Raw genomic sequence first — 15361 nt, 5'->3', positions numbered from 1 at the left:
ATCCCCTAAGCTGAGACAACTTATCTTTTCTAATAATCTTGAAGAACCTCTCAGTTCTACCAACCAACACTGATATTCCAAAGCAAGGTAATCTAAACTTTCAGTAAGAAAAATCTTAAACACTTCAAAGATTAGCTAGACAAACTATACATTATTAGCAAGCATAATTTAGATGGCTTCAGAACAACATGTCATTGTATTGTTATGCTATGCTATTACCTATGCAGATACCCAAATATGACATTTATCTATACAAAACAGACAACTGGTGCTCTAAGGTCAATTTCAAATTGTTTTTCAGCTGTTAGTGACAGGCAGTGATGAGAGCACATCCCTGTACACTGAACTACTTCACATCCATGTTCAGCATACACATCTGTCCACTAAATGAAGTTTCAATTGGTTTGGTTTTGAGAAACATGGTGGAAGGAACAACAAAAAAGCCAAACCCCGAAGTCTGTAAAGGGGCTCATTTTATTGTTTGTGATACAGTTGACTTGAAAGTTAGTTCACATTTCCTTTCTCTGAACAAAGTTCTGACATGAGGTGTCGGAATATTCAAGTCTAAATGCTCTGTAGTTCCCTGTTAGTTGTCATAATTAAACTAACACAAAACACAGAAATAATTGTGATACGACATAAAGACTAGCATAAGAATACTAATCTTCAATAAGCCACTACATTGATTTTACAGGAAACAAATATTCAATAAAGCATTTTATACTAAGCTATTCTTAATATAATGAAACAGAGACAAGGAAAAGTAACACAATATATTAACAGAAAAGATGTTAACAGATCTCAGTCAGACAAATTACATCAGCACTTTAGTGTAGACTAACATCTACTATTACCTTCAGTGTCTGCATTCAGTTTTGTGCCATGAAGGTAGTAACATAAAAGGAGACATTTCTTCCCTCCTCTGCACTTTTCTTGGCAAACAATATATGTACATAATCTATGCCTATTAAGTTCTGTAACACGCAGACTAACATTACAGGAATAATAGCTACCGAAAGCCCAATGGAAGTATATTAAATATTGAGTTGTTTCAGTCATTGTAGACCATGAGCCATGCAACCATCACAACAGCAACTCCAAACACTGGCAGCATAATGAGGTTCTTATATTTTTGCCATGATGATTGTTCAACTTCTACTTCGTCCTTTCTTCTCTTATTCTTTCTTCGCCCTTTTAATCTGTTTTCAAAAGCTTCCAGTTCAGCCTAGATAAAGGAAACCAGATGTAGTTGACATTTGTGTCAAAATTAAAAAACAAGGGAATATGCAGATTTAAAATAACATTTCCAAAAACCCTTTTATAAAAATAACCAGTAGCCAACAGAAGTTAATACATCTCTTACTCATGAGATGGTAGCACTACGTGTTTGCTTCCAAGTATTAAACCATTGCTTATTTTTCTCCTAAAAAACACCACAAAATGCAACCAACTGAAGTTTTATATTAGATTTTTAACTCAGGCTGAATATGACAAGCCAGAACAAGTTTGTTATTTCTATGAAATTTGTTTAAAATACATTATTTTCCTATCAAAGAAAAGCACTTGCAAGTATTTAAGCTATTACAAAAACATACACAAGAGCACAGGCTGAAATTCTGAAAAACCTCCCTCCCATAATAATGATTTCGTCTCTGGTAAAAAGAAATTAATAAAAATAGGAATAAAAATCCTTCTCCCCATTCTTTGTATTTTGCATGCTCAGCTACATTTTAGATTAATAGCTATAACCTTAGAGATGTGCAAAAAGATTCTATTTGTTATATGTTTTAACTTAACACTTCATGACTTCTATATGACTGTACTATGTACATAGTATCCTTCAAAAAAAAAGGCACAAAAATGGAGCAAAAATGGCCAAAAACTGAAGTAAAGCAACTGAAAAAATAAGAATACCAAGCTTCCACCCAGAACAGCAGGTCAGGATGATGCCTGGAACTAACAGTAGGATCCTCTGATGCCTGTTTTTCATCCCCCTCCTACACATGCTTTTGAAAGGATATCAAGAGATTACAGATAAAACTAATTTTAGGGTACAAAGCTAAAATCAAATTGGAACTGGGCAGCCTAGAAGAAAGAAAGACTGGGATGAGATTCCAATGAGGAGCCATTTAATTGCTAGGAAATTCAGAAAAGATGCTCTAAAGGAGCTTTGAAACAGACTAAAGCCAGAAAAGGACCAATCATTATCTGGGGTTTTGGGTAGAGTTGTAAGCTACCAGAGAAAGCATGGGACAAGGTGCTAGGGAGGAGCAAAAATAGACAAACTGACAGAGAGAAGAGAGGTGGGAGCAGCAGAGTACAGCAAGCTGGAACTGCCTGGGCAAAAGGGGCAAGATGGAGTTGAAGAAGAGGAAATGTGGACAGTGAGCAGAGACAAAAGCCTGGACATGATAGGAAATAAATCTATATGACTAGTACCGCAGTGCTGCCAGGAACAGGGAGTAAGACAAGAAGGCAGGTGCATTAAAGAGACAAGAATAAGACTGTTTTGGGAAATGGGCAACAAAGTGATCCAGTAAATATAACCTTCCCTCGGAGCTCAAGATTGCCTGATGTCTGTTCTTCCTCCACTGACAGCATTTATTTGTCAGTTTCACAAAGCAGATCTTACTTCCCTTCTTATGCCAGATACCACTCTCAGCAGGAGAAAAGAACCCATGTTGATGTCTAATCCTTTGTAGCTAATAAAAGCAGATACTGTAGGCACTTCTCTGATGATACAGAGTAAAAGTTCAGACAAAGTTCCACATCCTGCTATTTGAAACAAGATTCCTTTGAACTAGCTAATGGTCCTTTAGAAAAGCAAAGTATTTTAATTAAACAGTTCTAAAAAAATCAAAAATCTGGAGGCAAGTGCAGAGGTTTTTTTAAGGTTTTATAGATAATATGGCAGTATTTCATTTTACACAGACACTCAATAAAATTTGGGGCTTCTGTAGTTATTATATACTTGTGATCTGTAAGCTTTAAAAGCAGAGTGCTCCATTAATTGCAGTAATCTGAATTAAAATATAGGGCTTGAACAATTATATAACAGGTACAGAATTGCTTTTCTAGTGATCTTTATAAAAACCCAGCTAAAAATAAATACGTCAGAAAAACAAAATACAGAATGAAAAAAGGTTCATGGGGAGAATATGAGAATAGAAGAATATGAGAAAGAAGCCATCACTATCCTTGAAAAGCTACCTATGGATTTTATATAACTGTTCCCACAGTGTCACCTCAGTGACCTCGGAACAATAATGTAATGGTAGTGCCCAGTATTCAAACAACCTTAATTTTTCAAGCTAAGCAAACTGAAGATTTTTATTCAGAATAGATAGATAGATAGATAGATAGATAGATAGATAGATAAGAACCTAACTTCTTTGTGTATAGACACATGAAATGTAGAATGAAATGCATTTGTTTAAACTATACTCAAAACAATCTGATGATAGATAATGTCTAGTTTAGTGTTGCTCGGGTACTAGATTTTGCTCCTTTATATGTTATTCTCTATATTCTTCTTGCAGTGAAAGAGGTGCAGCCCCATGAGAAAATGCAGCTGAATGAATGCAAATAATGATGACTATGCAGACACAAGATGTATATCCTGAAATTGCAGGATCTACATTTTATGGGGTGGAAAGCACACTTGACTTTTGTAACTTCTAAGGAGCCATTAAAACATTTTTTTCCAAAGTAAAAAAAAAAGAAACAAAATCTTTCATACAACTTGTTACATGAGAATTTGGGTTTGAGACCTTGACTTTCAGTACTGAAACTCTTGACTATTACCAGTTAGCTCGAAAATGTAACCAATTATTTTACAGTGAAGTGGGACAGAGAAAGAGCTTGGTCTGAATTGTTAAATAATCAAAAGCACCATTCTTTTTTCCACCTCTAGCTATTGTAAAAATCCTGGCCTCACATGGTGCCTCTGAATTAAAAGCAGAGGGAAAGTTTGGCTGCTAGGACCATGATGAGAAGCCTAACTGAGCCATCTGCCTTCTACTGAGAAACAAGTGATTCCATCTGTAAATGCTATTAGCAGAAGCTGCTACCAAATATAGGAAATACCAAAATATAAATGTGCAGACTTACTAGAGCACTAACTAGTTTGTATATGAAGGATTTAATGAAGTATTAATCGACACAGGCCTTGCTAAAGCATTAGTTGCTAGACATAATGCTTTAATAAAGTCTTCAGACAATTAATCAAAGTATGCATAACAGAAGTTGTGACCCACTGAGAAACTGTCCTAATAAGATTGGAAGAATGGTACAGGAGGAGAAGCCTTCCATGCCTCCTTTCAAGTAGGGAGGGAGCCAGTGCTCTGTGATAAGAACGGAGTGTGACATGCTTGTGAAAACACAAGTCTCACCTAACAGGTAACTGTTGTGAAAACCAAGTAAAAGGTGAGTCAGAAAGCACACACTGGACTCAGAATATGGTTTGGTGTCAAATACTTAGGCAGAGGTGTACATGCATGAGCCAATGGAAGCAGTGCATAAGGGCTGTAGCCTCCAGAGGACAGACCTGACCTAGCCATCTCCACCAACCAAGCATACGGTTATTGCCCGAAATACGATTAGCATTAGTGTCTCCAAGCAGCTGGCACAGAAGCTTCTTGGATTACAATGCTGACAACATACGTTCACCAACAACAGCAATTACAGTAAATGCATGTTTTTTCCCCCCTCTGACTTTAAAATACAAATATTCATTTAGGCTTCCTCAGTCTTGCATGATGGGAGGAAGGAGGGAAGCTTCACCCAGTATTTAATTCTTTATAGAGGTTATTCAGCAATTCCGTGGGGTTTATGCACTATAAAGTGTTCAATTCAAATCACAAGTACTTAGTATTTTTAAAATAAACTATATTGTACAGTTATAGTAATGCAAGATTAAACTTATTAATTATAATTTTACATATAATTATGAAAATAGCTTGGGAAAAACATGTGGGCTCTTAATCTTAAACCATTCACAGCAAAAATCCTGGAGTAAGATAACAGCTGATAGGAATGACTGTGCATACCACATTACAAACTCTACATCTTTAGTTGCATGTAAATTAAACTATTTACTAACAAGAATAAGGTGGGGAGGAAGAATAAACACTGATACCTGTTGTCTTCGTTTCTCTTCTTCAATAGCAGCTTTGGCTTCTGCCTCTTTTATCTGCCCAGACATACAAAGTGATGAGCAACTGTTGTAAATGGCAGCTAAACCTATTTCCTTATGGAGTCATAATTACTCCTATAGAATGGTTCTTCTGCAAAAGTCATTAAAACTTCCATGAAGTGAGGTCTTAACTTACTCATATTACAAAATATTCTCAGAAAAAGCTGCATCATCTCACATTTGGATAACATGAAACATATAACGGATGTGACAAGGTTATAAACCGAACTTCTGACTTCAACTTGACAAGCTCAACCAGCAAATATAAAATCTAAAAAGATGAGTTTGTTCACTAACAATGAAGAAAATTCCTAAAGACAGTTATTCTAAGTTTTCAGCAACTTTAGCCTCATTTCAGTACACTTTACACATACAGGTAATTCCTACATATGTATATAATGTACATATTTCATTCCAAGTACTTCTGAATATTCCCTGACTACTAAAGAAAAAGGAAACCTTTATATTTGTACTGAACAGGATATATATCAGATAACGCATAACCAAACTGCTTTAAGGCTCTTGGTGTAATGCAAACCAAATGTAATTAAAAACACTCCACCATCAGAAAGTCACGGGAGTTACAACTGGTAATTCTATGGAAGTGTTTTGTAGTGCTCAGGAAAGCCAATTAAATGTTAGAAATTATGAAGAATGATAAAGAAAAAATGTTGATATGTAAACACGGTAAGTGCACATGGTGCACTTGAATCTTAGCTCCTGCATTCAGTTTTTGTCCTGCAATAACAAAATAATGTAAAGCCTTAATATACACAAGAGACAACAGGATGGAGTGGCTTCCATCTAAGGAGATGCATAACTAGGATTCATCAGGTGACTAACAGAGCACAAAATCCTGAAGCCAAACACTTTTCGTAATACAAAAACAAAGGCATAAAATTAAATTACCAGAAGGCTGGTTCATAACAGAGGGACATATTCTACTCCTACATAGTACATTTGGCTACCTCTAGAAATTGAGTGCTACAGGATGTTTATAGATGCCAAAAGTTGATGTCGACTGAAAAAACAATTAGGCATGCTAACAGGAGACAAATCCAACAAAGACCATTAAATGGAAAGACACCAGCTCGATCTCTAAAACTCCCATAGTCAGAGATCACTACAGTAATAGCAGACACAGGAAGAGTATGCTGGGGAAGTATGTGTGTGTCTGCCTTCTTGTAGGTATTTCTTGGACCTTTAGCATTGCAGCCACCGAATCACTACCTTAGAAAAGTTAGATGTAAAATCTGATAAATATTTTGAAAAGAAAAACAGTCTTGATCCTAGTAACTGGATGATTTGCATACTAACAGTGGCAGTAATTTACCAAATATGGTTTGCAAAGGTGGAATTTGTTCCAAACAATTTGCAATCCAAGAGCTCTTGACGACTAAGGAGAAAACACACCAGCCCATGCTTTACCACACTATCTCAAACCGAGTGCAGAGTACTGGGTAAACAGAACCGTCCTATTTGCAGGTTTTCAGACAACTTTTTAAATCACTCAACCATATATCAAATAAAAGCATTACTGAGAATTTCATTAATCTAGAGACAATGGCAGAGTGTCTCTTTAGAAAAGCATATAAAAGCCCTTTTCAGCCATGCACATCTGAAATCGCAGTCTGGTGTGTAAAAAACTGCACAACTGGCCTCCTGGTATTTCACTGCCATCTAACGGCAGAACTTCAGCTCCAGCAGAAAAAGTGACCCACAAATGTGGAAAGAAGCAACAGAAGAGCTTATGTTTACACTGGTGTGGTCATAGTTGTATAAGACACACAGGACAGGTATAACATACATAGGTAGAGGAAAGCTTAATTACTATAATTACAGTATGGAAAATAATTTCTACAACTTTTTATTTTTAAATGTACAGTAAAAGCCACGCTCTTTTCCTCAGAAATGCATACTTGCTGGCTGCTGTACACAAAGAGTTTATTAAGAGTTAACACACTTTTTGGTTTTGGAAATTGGTGGTTGTTTTGCAACTATTCAAAAAAATTATCTTTGTAAATGTCTGCAGCTTTTAAACAGGCTTTTTCCACTAACTAGTACTTCACATAATAAGCTACTTTTGTCAAGTGCATAAAATAGGAGATCATTCTAGTGATTATCATTTACAAGTCAACACAGACTACAAAAAGGAGCTTAGTAAGGATTTAAATAGAATTTTATAACATTATATAAAATATCCAAAACAAATCCATGTTCCTCTCTGAGGAAGGTACACATAGTTGGGTTATGCCACACAGCATGTCTAGGCATTGCTTACAGTAGAAACTTGTAGTCATTTGCTCATTGCATTAGACAATTCCTCCCTGTGGATTACAATGTCAGGGGTGAGAAACTGGAACTCCTAACCGCTGACATAACACAGCAGCTGACACCACACTGAGACATGCTGCTGTGTCCCCGCTCATGCAGTGTTTGAGAATTCACCTTGCTTTACTGCACTCCATGCCCTATGAACTTATCTTCACACTCTTACCAGAACTTCTTGTTATGGTCGGGATTCATCTCAATAGTCTTAGCATTTGATCTGCTTCCAAAGTTGGAGGATTTTGTCTGTGTGGTACTTGTTAGAACTTGTCAATCAATCCTGAAAATCTGAGCAGAAGCTGACAAAAGTCAGCTTTACCCATTGTCTTTTTGGGTTGTACACTTATTACAACTAACTCCTGATAAAAACCAAGCAAGTTATGCATCAATTCTGTTTGTTTATGTTTTTATAAAAGGCTTATAAGAGCAATGTTGATATTCTGTCTCTCTGGGTGACAGCATGCAGCCATTTCTTTACTTCATAAACCAGCAGAACTAGGAAGAAATATTTGTAAAGCAGGCTAAAAAGTATACTGCAATTGCTGAAAACTCTCTCTTCTTCTGGTAGAGGGTAACTAATACAGTGTGACAGGATAACACTCCTCATGCTGGCTAAGTTGAGCATTCAATGTTTGCAAAGCCTTCACTGGAAAGAAGTGAAGATGCCCTGTGAAGTGGCCTGACTAATCCTACAACACTAATCATCAGCAATGACAATTTTATCATCACTTGTTCTCAGCAGAAGAGGAAAGAATTAGTTCTAATAAATTTTTTAAAAGAAAAACTAGGAAAATAACAGAATGTTGTTTTAACATTATATTTCACAGAGTTAACTAACAATGTCTACAAACACTGTAATTCTCCCCACTAAGCCAAATAAAAGTCCAAAAAAGTAGCTGCTATTAAACAACCCATCTACCAATGTCATATTTTGTGCTGGTATCATCTTGAAAAATAGTGCTAATTTTTTCCTACTCTTCTTGAAGCACAAAGAAGAAACTATAGCTACAACAGATACATTACCTCAGATGCTTTCCGTTTCATTTCCTTGCACAGTGCATCACATTCCAGTGAAACTTGGCCTTCTTGTATCTTGCTGCACTGTATTTCCTATGAAGTATAATTTAAGTCTTTTACAATAATTTCCCTATATAAATTTTAGTTACAATGTCCACTTCTTTATGAAAATTATTAGAAAGCACTCTTATTTAGTAAAACATTGGATACAGAAAATAAAGGTAATGATTAAACATTAGTTTAACCTGTAATTCTGTATTCAATTGCCATTTTCTCTTTTTCTTCCTTCTGATAAGCTAAGATGAAAGCAGGAATAGATTAAATAGTCCAGTTTGATTTCTCCTCTTCTCTTTTCTCACTTATTTTCTTAAAACAAAGTAAGATAACCTTCTGAACTGGCAGAAAGAGCTAGCATTCAGAGTCTCAGTAATTTAATATATATTCTCTTATTTGGCTGAGATTACAGGGCAAAGTCTGATCATGGGGAAAAGATAATTCTCACTCACACTTCCTTCCCTTCCCCTAATATTGAAGAAAAAAGAGAAAGGTGGTTATCTGTAAGCAGAGACTGTTAAATTTGAAGCACTTGTTCTGTACATGTCCTTTCTCCTGCTGAACACCCCACCTGCAAGACATTTCGTGGAGAAGTCAAAAACTCTGGGGAACTGCAGCCTGTTTGGAAGGCTCAGAATTTAACTGGGTCCATAAAAGTAATCTAAGCACCTTTTAACTGAGCCAGATAATGATTTTTTTTTTCATTAAGTCATTGTTCTTTGCCACGACTTCACATGACTTTCTGTTCTCAGAAAGAAAAGTTCTCTGTCTCTTTTTGTCTCCCAATAACACTATATAGCTATCATAAACCTGCTACATATCACTTTGTCCCTTACCTTTGTTGGAAGCTAAGGCTGCTGATGCCTGTACTTACTTTTAGGATTGCAGAGAACCGTAGCTGATTACATTAGTTAGGGATTCACAACATCTGTGCATGTTTCAACTTAAGTAATTACAAACTTCCTCAATATCTTAAGAAAAATCTTTTAATATTGCAGCCCAGATTTTCAGCTGACGTGAACTGCTACAGCCCTACTAGAGTAACTGGACCTATTCTAACCCACACCAGAGACAATCCATCCATACAGGCCTAGGAATGAAGAAAACACATCATTCTCAAAATTGCATCTTAGAAATTTACCTTTTTCAGTCTCTTACACAGACATCGGAGTTTAACCTTCTGGCTGCAGTTCAGAGGACAGTGACCTGAATGGCAAATCTCTTTACACCGGTGACCACAGGGCAGCTATGAAGGAAAAAACCAAACAAAATAAACGGTTGTAAAATGACAAAGAATCTATGGACTGATTTTATTTCAGACATGGTGGCTTAACAGAAAACTCATTCAGCTTATCAGTCTTTCCACTTGTGAAATAGTTGATTTTTATTTTTGCCAAACATTTGCTGGTTATCTATCATCTTTGAGTTCCTGTAAAACAATTTATCTTTTGCTAGGACAGTTTGATTAAAAACCAAATTCTCCTTTCAAATGTTTCAAGAATAGTCATCTCCACAGTAACTTATTCAATGATTGCCCTAGCTATCTTAATTTGGGGGAATACGAGTAGATAAGGTAAAAAGAAACTGAAAACTGAAATTAAATGTACAATAACAACTTGTAGATCAAAAAAAGAAAGAGGGGAGAATCAGAAGCAAAAATACAACAAAAGAAAATGTTGCATGCAAAAATCTTTTGAACTATGCAAAAGTCAAATATAGGTCACCAGTATTCTTACTATGCATGAAATAATTTCACCAAATCCTACATTTCTGCATTTGGCAGATTATCCTATTTCTGACATCTGTGAGACATACTTTTTTTACTGCCAGTGCAATTTTTAACATTCATAATGAAAATATAATTCAATTACTGTGTTAGGAACTGAGATACTAATTTGCATATGCTGACTCTTAGGAATATATCAGTGCTCCCAGCACTATATTAGATATAAATTACAAGAAAGCTAACATATTTTTTAACTTTCTGAAAATATACACATAAGAAATCTTCCCTTTTCAATTATATAACCCAACAGTATTAATAACTGAAGGTGGTCCCTCACATAAGACATCCACTTGACTTATTTATAGAGATAGCTTTAAATTCCCAAACTATTAAAAATGGCATTGGATAGTGCTCTTTACTAAAGTGAAATTTCGTATCTTCCCTGTTATCAAGGGATTAACACAACCTGGAAAAGTTGTAAAGCTGTAAAGACATACAATTTAAAGTTGTTTTTTTCCACATTTATTAAAAATTGAAAATGTGTACATAATACATGACTTAATCCACAAGAATGAGAATACTACATAAATTATTATAAAACCCAGGTATATACACTTCCTGTTGATTAGTTAACTTGGATTCTCAGAAGTCCACTGGAACTTGATGATCTTAAAGGTCTTTTAACTATCTCAATCTCTGAGCTAGTCTCAATGAAACACATACCTAAACAGAATGCAAAACTTTTCAAGTAAAAATTATGGAATAGACACACATACTTTTCATGTCTGTGACAGTCGCAAACTACTATCTACTCTGAAAGACACTTTGTGGTTTAGGATCATGTTTTTAGTTGCTGTTTCAACACATTTCACACAGGACTAGAAGGAATCTCTAAGTCCACCAAGTTCAGTCCAAGTGAACAGTCCTAAAGGCAGGCACCTCCTCTAGGACTGGAAGAATCTTTCTCTGAAAATAGTCTCCATTCTGTCCCCTTTCTACTGTTACACTAAGGAGGCTGTTCCAGGAACTGACTACAAGATTCAAGAGCTTTTTTTTTTATTTCCTACATTTGTTCTAGTCAGTCTAAACCCCTTAGTTCTTATCCTCATATTGAAATACTTCTCTACTGTCCTTTCATAAAAGGCTCTTTATTCTCATACTGTTTCCTTCATTGACTTTCAACGAGCTTAAATTAATGTTTCTTGAATATGGTAGCCAGAACTGCATGTAATATTTTAAATGACATCTCAGCAGGAAGGGCTTTATACATCCTAATTGCAACTTCATAGAATATGTTCCCCAATACATCTTCAGCTCTCATTTGCATTTCTCTCCAGCTAATCATGCTGTGACAATAAGAATTCCTAGTGTTTCCTGGGAGCTTATTATTAGCCTTCAAATGCATGGTCTGCTTTTTTCTGTATTTAGTAATGTGCCCCAAATAAATGTGTTCTGCAGATGCATTTCCTCAATTGTTCTATATTAACAACACTCCAGTGGAATTTTCTAATGAAAGTTTGTGGGTTTTGGTGCCAAGGTCATTACTAAAAAGAATGCAAGGTCCAGTGTCAATCCTTTCCTTATTGCTCATATGCCTTGCTCCATCTTTCCATTTAGTTTTATTGTTGTTGTTTTGAATTTCATTTTGTTATGGGGTTTGTTTTGTTGTTTGTTTGGGGTTTTTTGGGGGGTGGTTAAAAGTAGTAAAATACATATGGTTGGTTCCTTTAGCCCACCTTCATCCTTGTATTAACTCTTTTCTGTATCTGAACAAGATATTCTCTAAATGACACTGACTTGATTGCTCTGCTGAAGACTTGTAGCATATTTAAGCCATTTGCTTTATTTGGAGGGAAAAAAACCCCATAAATTGGTCATCTTATCAAAAAAGGAATTTAGGTTTGTTCAGTCACAACTGATCATCACTGATAATCAGCAAAGCTATCTTGCATTTTGCCTCATTTTGAAAAGATGAGGTAAGAAACCATAGCCATGTGTGCTGCTGAGGTCAGACTACCAGGCAGGACCACAGAGTCCAACAGTTTAACCTGCTCACCAGGGATCACAATCTTTGCAAAACCAATTTCCTGGCTCCCTACACAAGAGCACCATACCTACTAACACAATCCAGTCTCACCCATAAGACATCCCATGGTGGCCAGAACAATCCATAGCTTGAACTATCACCTCCAGCTTACTCTTCCACACTAATTAAGCATATTTACAGTCTTATAACTGACATGTCAGAGATGTGAATTCAAGACAGGAGCCCTCATCTCAACCTCCAGGTTCTACTGCCATGAGATCCTTATATTATGCACCATTAAAGCACACTTTGCATAGCACAGAAATATGTTTAATCCAATTCTGAAACACAATTTTACATGTTTATTTCCCAATGATCTCAGAAAACAAATGCAATCCTATTGTTGCTTCTGTTGGTTAAATAAAAGTAGTGGGAAAGGAATTTTTTTTGCTCGTTTCTAAGTGTCACAGAATCACTTAGGTGTCCACACAGAGCTACCTGGTGTTAAAATTGAAAGCGTGTGCCCCCTTTAGATCTTTTTCACCACACAAGATCTCCTGTCAATATCTTGTGGTCTAAAGGCCAAAATGAAGAGGCTTTATGTTTGACATGGCAAGGCCTTCAAAAGAAAGGGATTTAATCCACAGGTCTGAAAACAAAGCAAAAAAAATTCCTACAAGTATTTTCCCCATAAGTAATGCATTAAAATCTTAACATTATGTCTGATGATGATAAAACCCATTAATGCTTATGGAGGCTTAACTAATGTCCATCAGAAGCTAATAAACTCAACTGGTTAATACACACCTGATAATAAACAAAATAACCTGTTAATAAAGAAAACAGCACTTCTGAGCAGCAACCCCAAAACCTAAGTACAAAAGGTAAGTTTAGCACTTCCAAAGGGGCAAATTCTTCAGTTTAAAGGGTGGCTCTGGTTTCATAGTTCTTATAAAAATCTCCATTGCTTAAGCCAGACATTGAGGAAAATCCTCTCATTATGGACCAAAGCTGTGCATTTGCTTTTAAAAATAATTTTTTGCAACCTATGTACATTTTCAAGGTGTGTTTAAGAGAATTAATTAAGCATTCTGCAACTAAAATTTATTTATTAAAAAAAATATACACACTCTTAAAATTTATTACAGTCTCTACTGCACTATCATGTTAAAATAAATATATATCACATCCCATATTTCACATCAAGACAGTAGCAGAGTGCATACTAAAAGTTCAAAGTATGGTTTATTGTGTCAAAAAATACTAATTACACCAGATAAAGTGTTAAAAACATATCCACAAATACTGATATGAATACTTAAACAACAAAAACTGCTAGACTCTTAAGCCTTCCATTTAAGCATTGTCCCAAAACATCTGCAAACATGATCATATGAATTTAATCACCCTTGATTAAAAAAAAAGATAAATTTCCTTCAACGGGATATTTTATAATTGCTACCAAACACGAGAAAGAGCTTTTTAATTAAAGCTTCTCATCTGACAGCTGTGGCAATATCAAAGATTTTGCTTCTCCCTAAAGCAGAAAGGAAATATGAGTTATCCTGTATAACACTAGAAGTAATTTTTATAGTTTTATACTGCCATAGCCAAAACAAAAGCATAAAATCTTTTAAGATCTTTCATGTTCCTGTTGTATTTTTTAAAAAATACAACACAATACAAAATACAGACAATATAATTGATCTATCACAATTACCATTAACAAAAAAAGTAAAACATCTTAAAACTAAGACTTCAGAGAAATACTGTATTCTGTTGGATTTAAGTTGCTCTATGCTAGGCTTGGTGGAGTTACAGTGCACACTGATTTTTAGCAATTTCACTGAGTTTTGCTATTGACCCAAGGTCAACTTCTGACAACAAATACGAAAATTCTCATAAAACACCAATTTGACATTTACTTGAGGCTGTCAGGACTACAGGCAAAACATTTCCAATTTAGATTTGAGCAGACATATTTGATTGGTAAACTTTAAATGTCCTAAATTTGGGAGTCTTATACATCTTATTTTTTGGCCAAGTTTTTAAGTTCTTATCATGAGGTCCCCTCAATGGGCTTGACCTATAATTGCTGGGGAGGGGTGTCAGAGGTGGTAGTGGCAGAGTGATGTCTGTTAAGGCTGCTCCTTCAAATTGTGTTTATCAATTATTTATTTAAAAGAGAATCATCAGTACAATTTGTATTATGATATAGCTAGCTCATTTTCCCAAAGTTGCAGAGAAATACTGTATACCTGTAAGACAGACCAAATACCCCTAAGCACTGCTCAATATTCAGAGAAACCGGAACAATTTTTTTAGATCAAAAATGGTAAAAAACCCATACAGTACCTATGAAGTTACCAAAATAGGATCTGAGGAAAGTAGGATGAACTGCAACACGAAAGGTATGAACTACCTGAAGGAATGACGGCACTAATACCTTCATGTTTGTGAAAATGAGCTAGAATCACAGGAAGGGAAGAACATGCATTTTTACATCATTATGTCAACATCACCTTTTACACTAAAAGATTCTCTGGGTAGCAGAAGATGCATCAAACCTCATTCTTCAACACATCTACAGGAATCAGAATTTTAGAGTTAAATAAAGGCTTTATAAAAAAGTGTACTAAGCTTTCTTTCATGTCCCACTGAAATAAGTAAAAAAGATACCATCTGTAGAACAGGGCAATTCTGAACTGCAAGCTAGAATCCAGGACCACTACTAGATGGATTTTAAATCCCAGACTGAGTCTTGGGAATATGTCCAGAAAAATCACAAGTTACATTAATGAAAGTCAAGGATGAGATATGGAAAAAAAAGAAAGAAAAAAAAAAAAAAAAAAAAGAAAGAAAAAAAAAAAAAAGAAGCTGAAGTACAGGAACACTTAGTTCATGTTAAGAAATCATAAGCACTCTTGAAAATAAAGAGGAGCAATTCTTGGAGCAAATAAAACCAAAGTAACAGAGAGGGAAACAAAAGGACAAAATTAAGGGGTAAATGGACAAT

General features: G+C 35.4%; 1 protein-coding gene across 3 annotated transcripts in view; it reads right to left on the bottom strand.

Moving 5' to 3' along the window:
• Positions 1 to 455: 455 nt before the first annotated feature.
• The window catches only part of NFXL1 (nuclear transcription factor, X-box binding like 1), a 45901-nt gene continuing 30995 nt past the window's right edge, over positions 456 to 15361 (bottom strand). Inside the window, exons 19-22 of one of the 3 annotated variants that reach the window (XM_051617791.1) lie at positions 9735 to 9839; positions 8546 to 8632; positions 5138 to 5191; positions 456 to 1225 (exon numbers count right to left, since the gene is read on the bottom strand). In XM_051617791.1, coding sequence (XP_051473751.1) covers positions 1052 to 1225; positions 5138 to 5191; positions 8546 to 8632; positions 9735 to 9839 — 420 coding nt within the window. In that variant the 3' untranslated portion in view covers positions 456 to 1051. The other 2 variants (XM_051617792.1, XM_051617793.1) reach the window with 2 other exon arrangements.

Source organism: Apus apus, chromosome 4 (assembly GCF_020740795.1).
Source record: "Apus apus isolate bApuApu2 chromosome 4, bApuApu2.pri.cur, whole genome shotgun sequence".
Taxonomy (NCBI): Eukaryota; Metazoa; Chordata; class Aves; order Apodiformes; family Apodidae; genus Apus; species Apus apus.
This window is presented reverse-complemented; position numbering and strand designations above follow the sequence as displayed.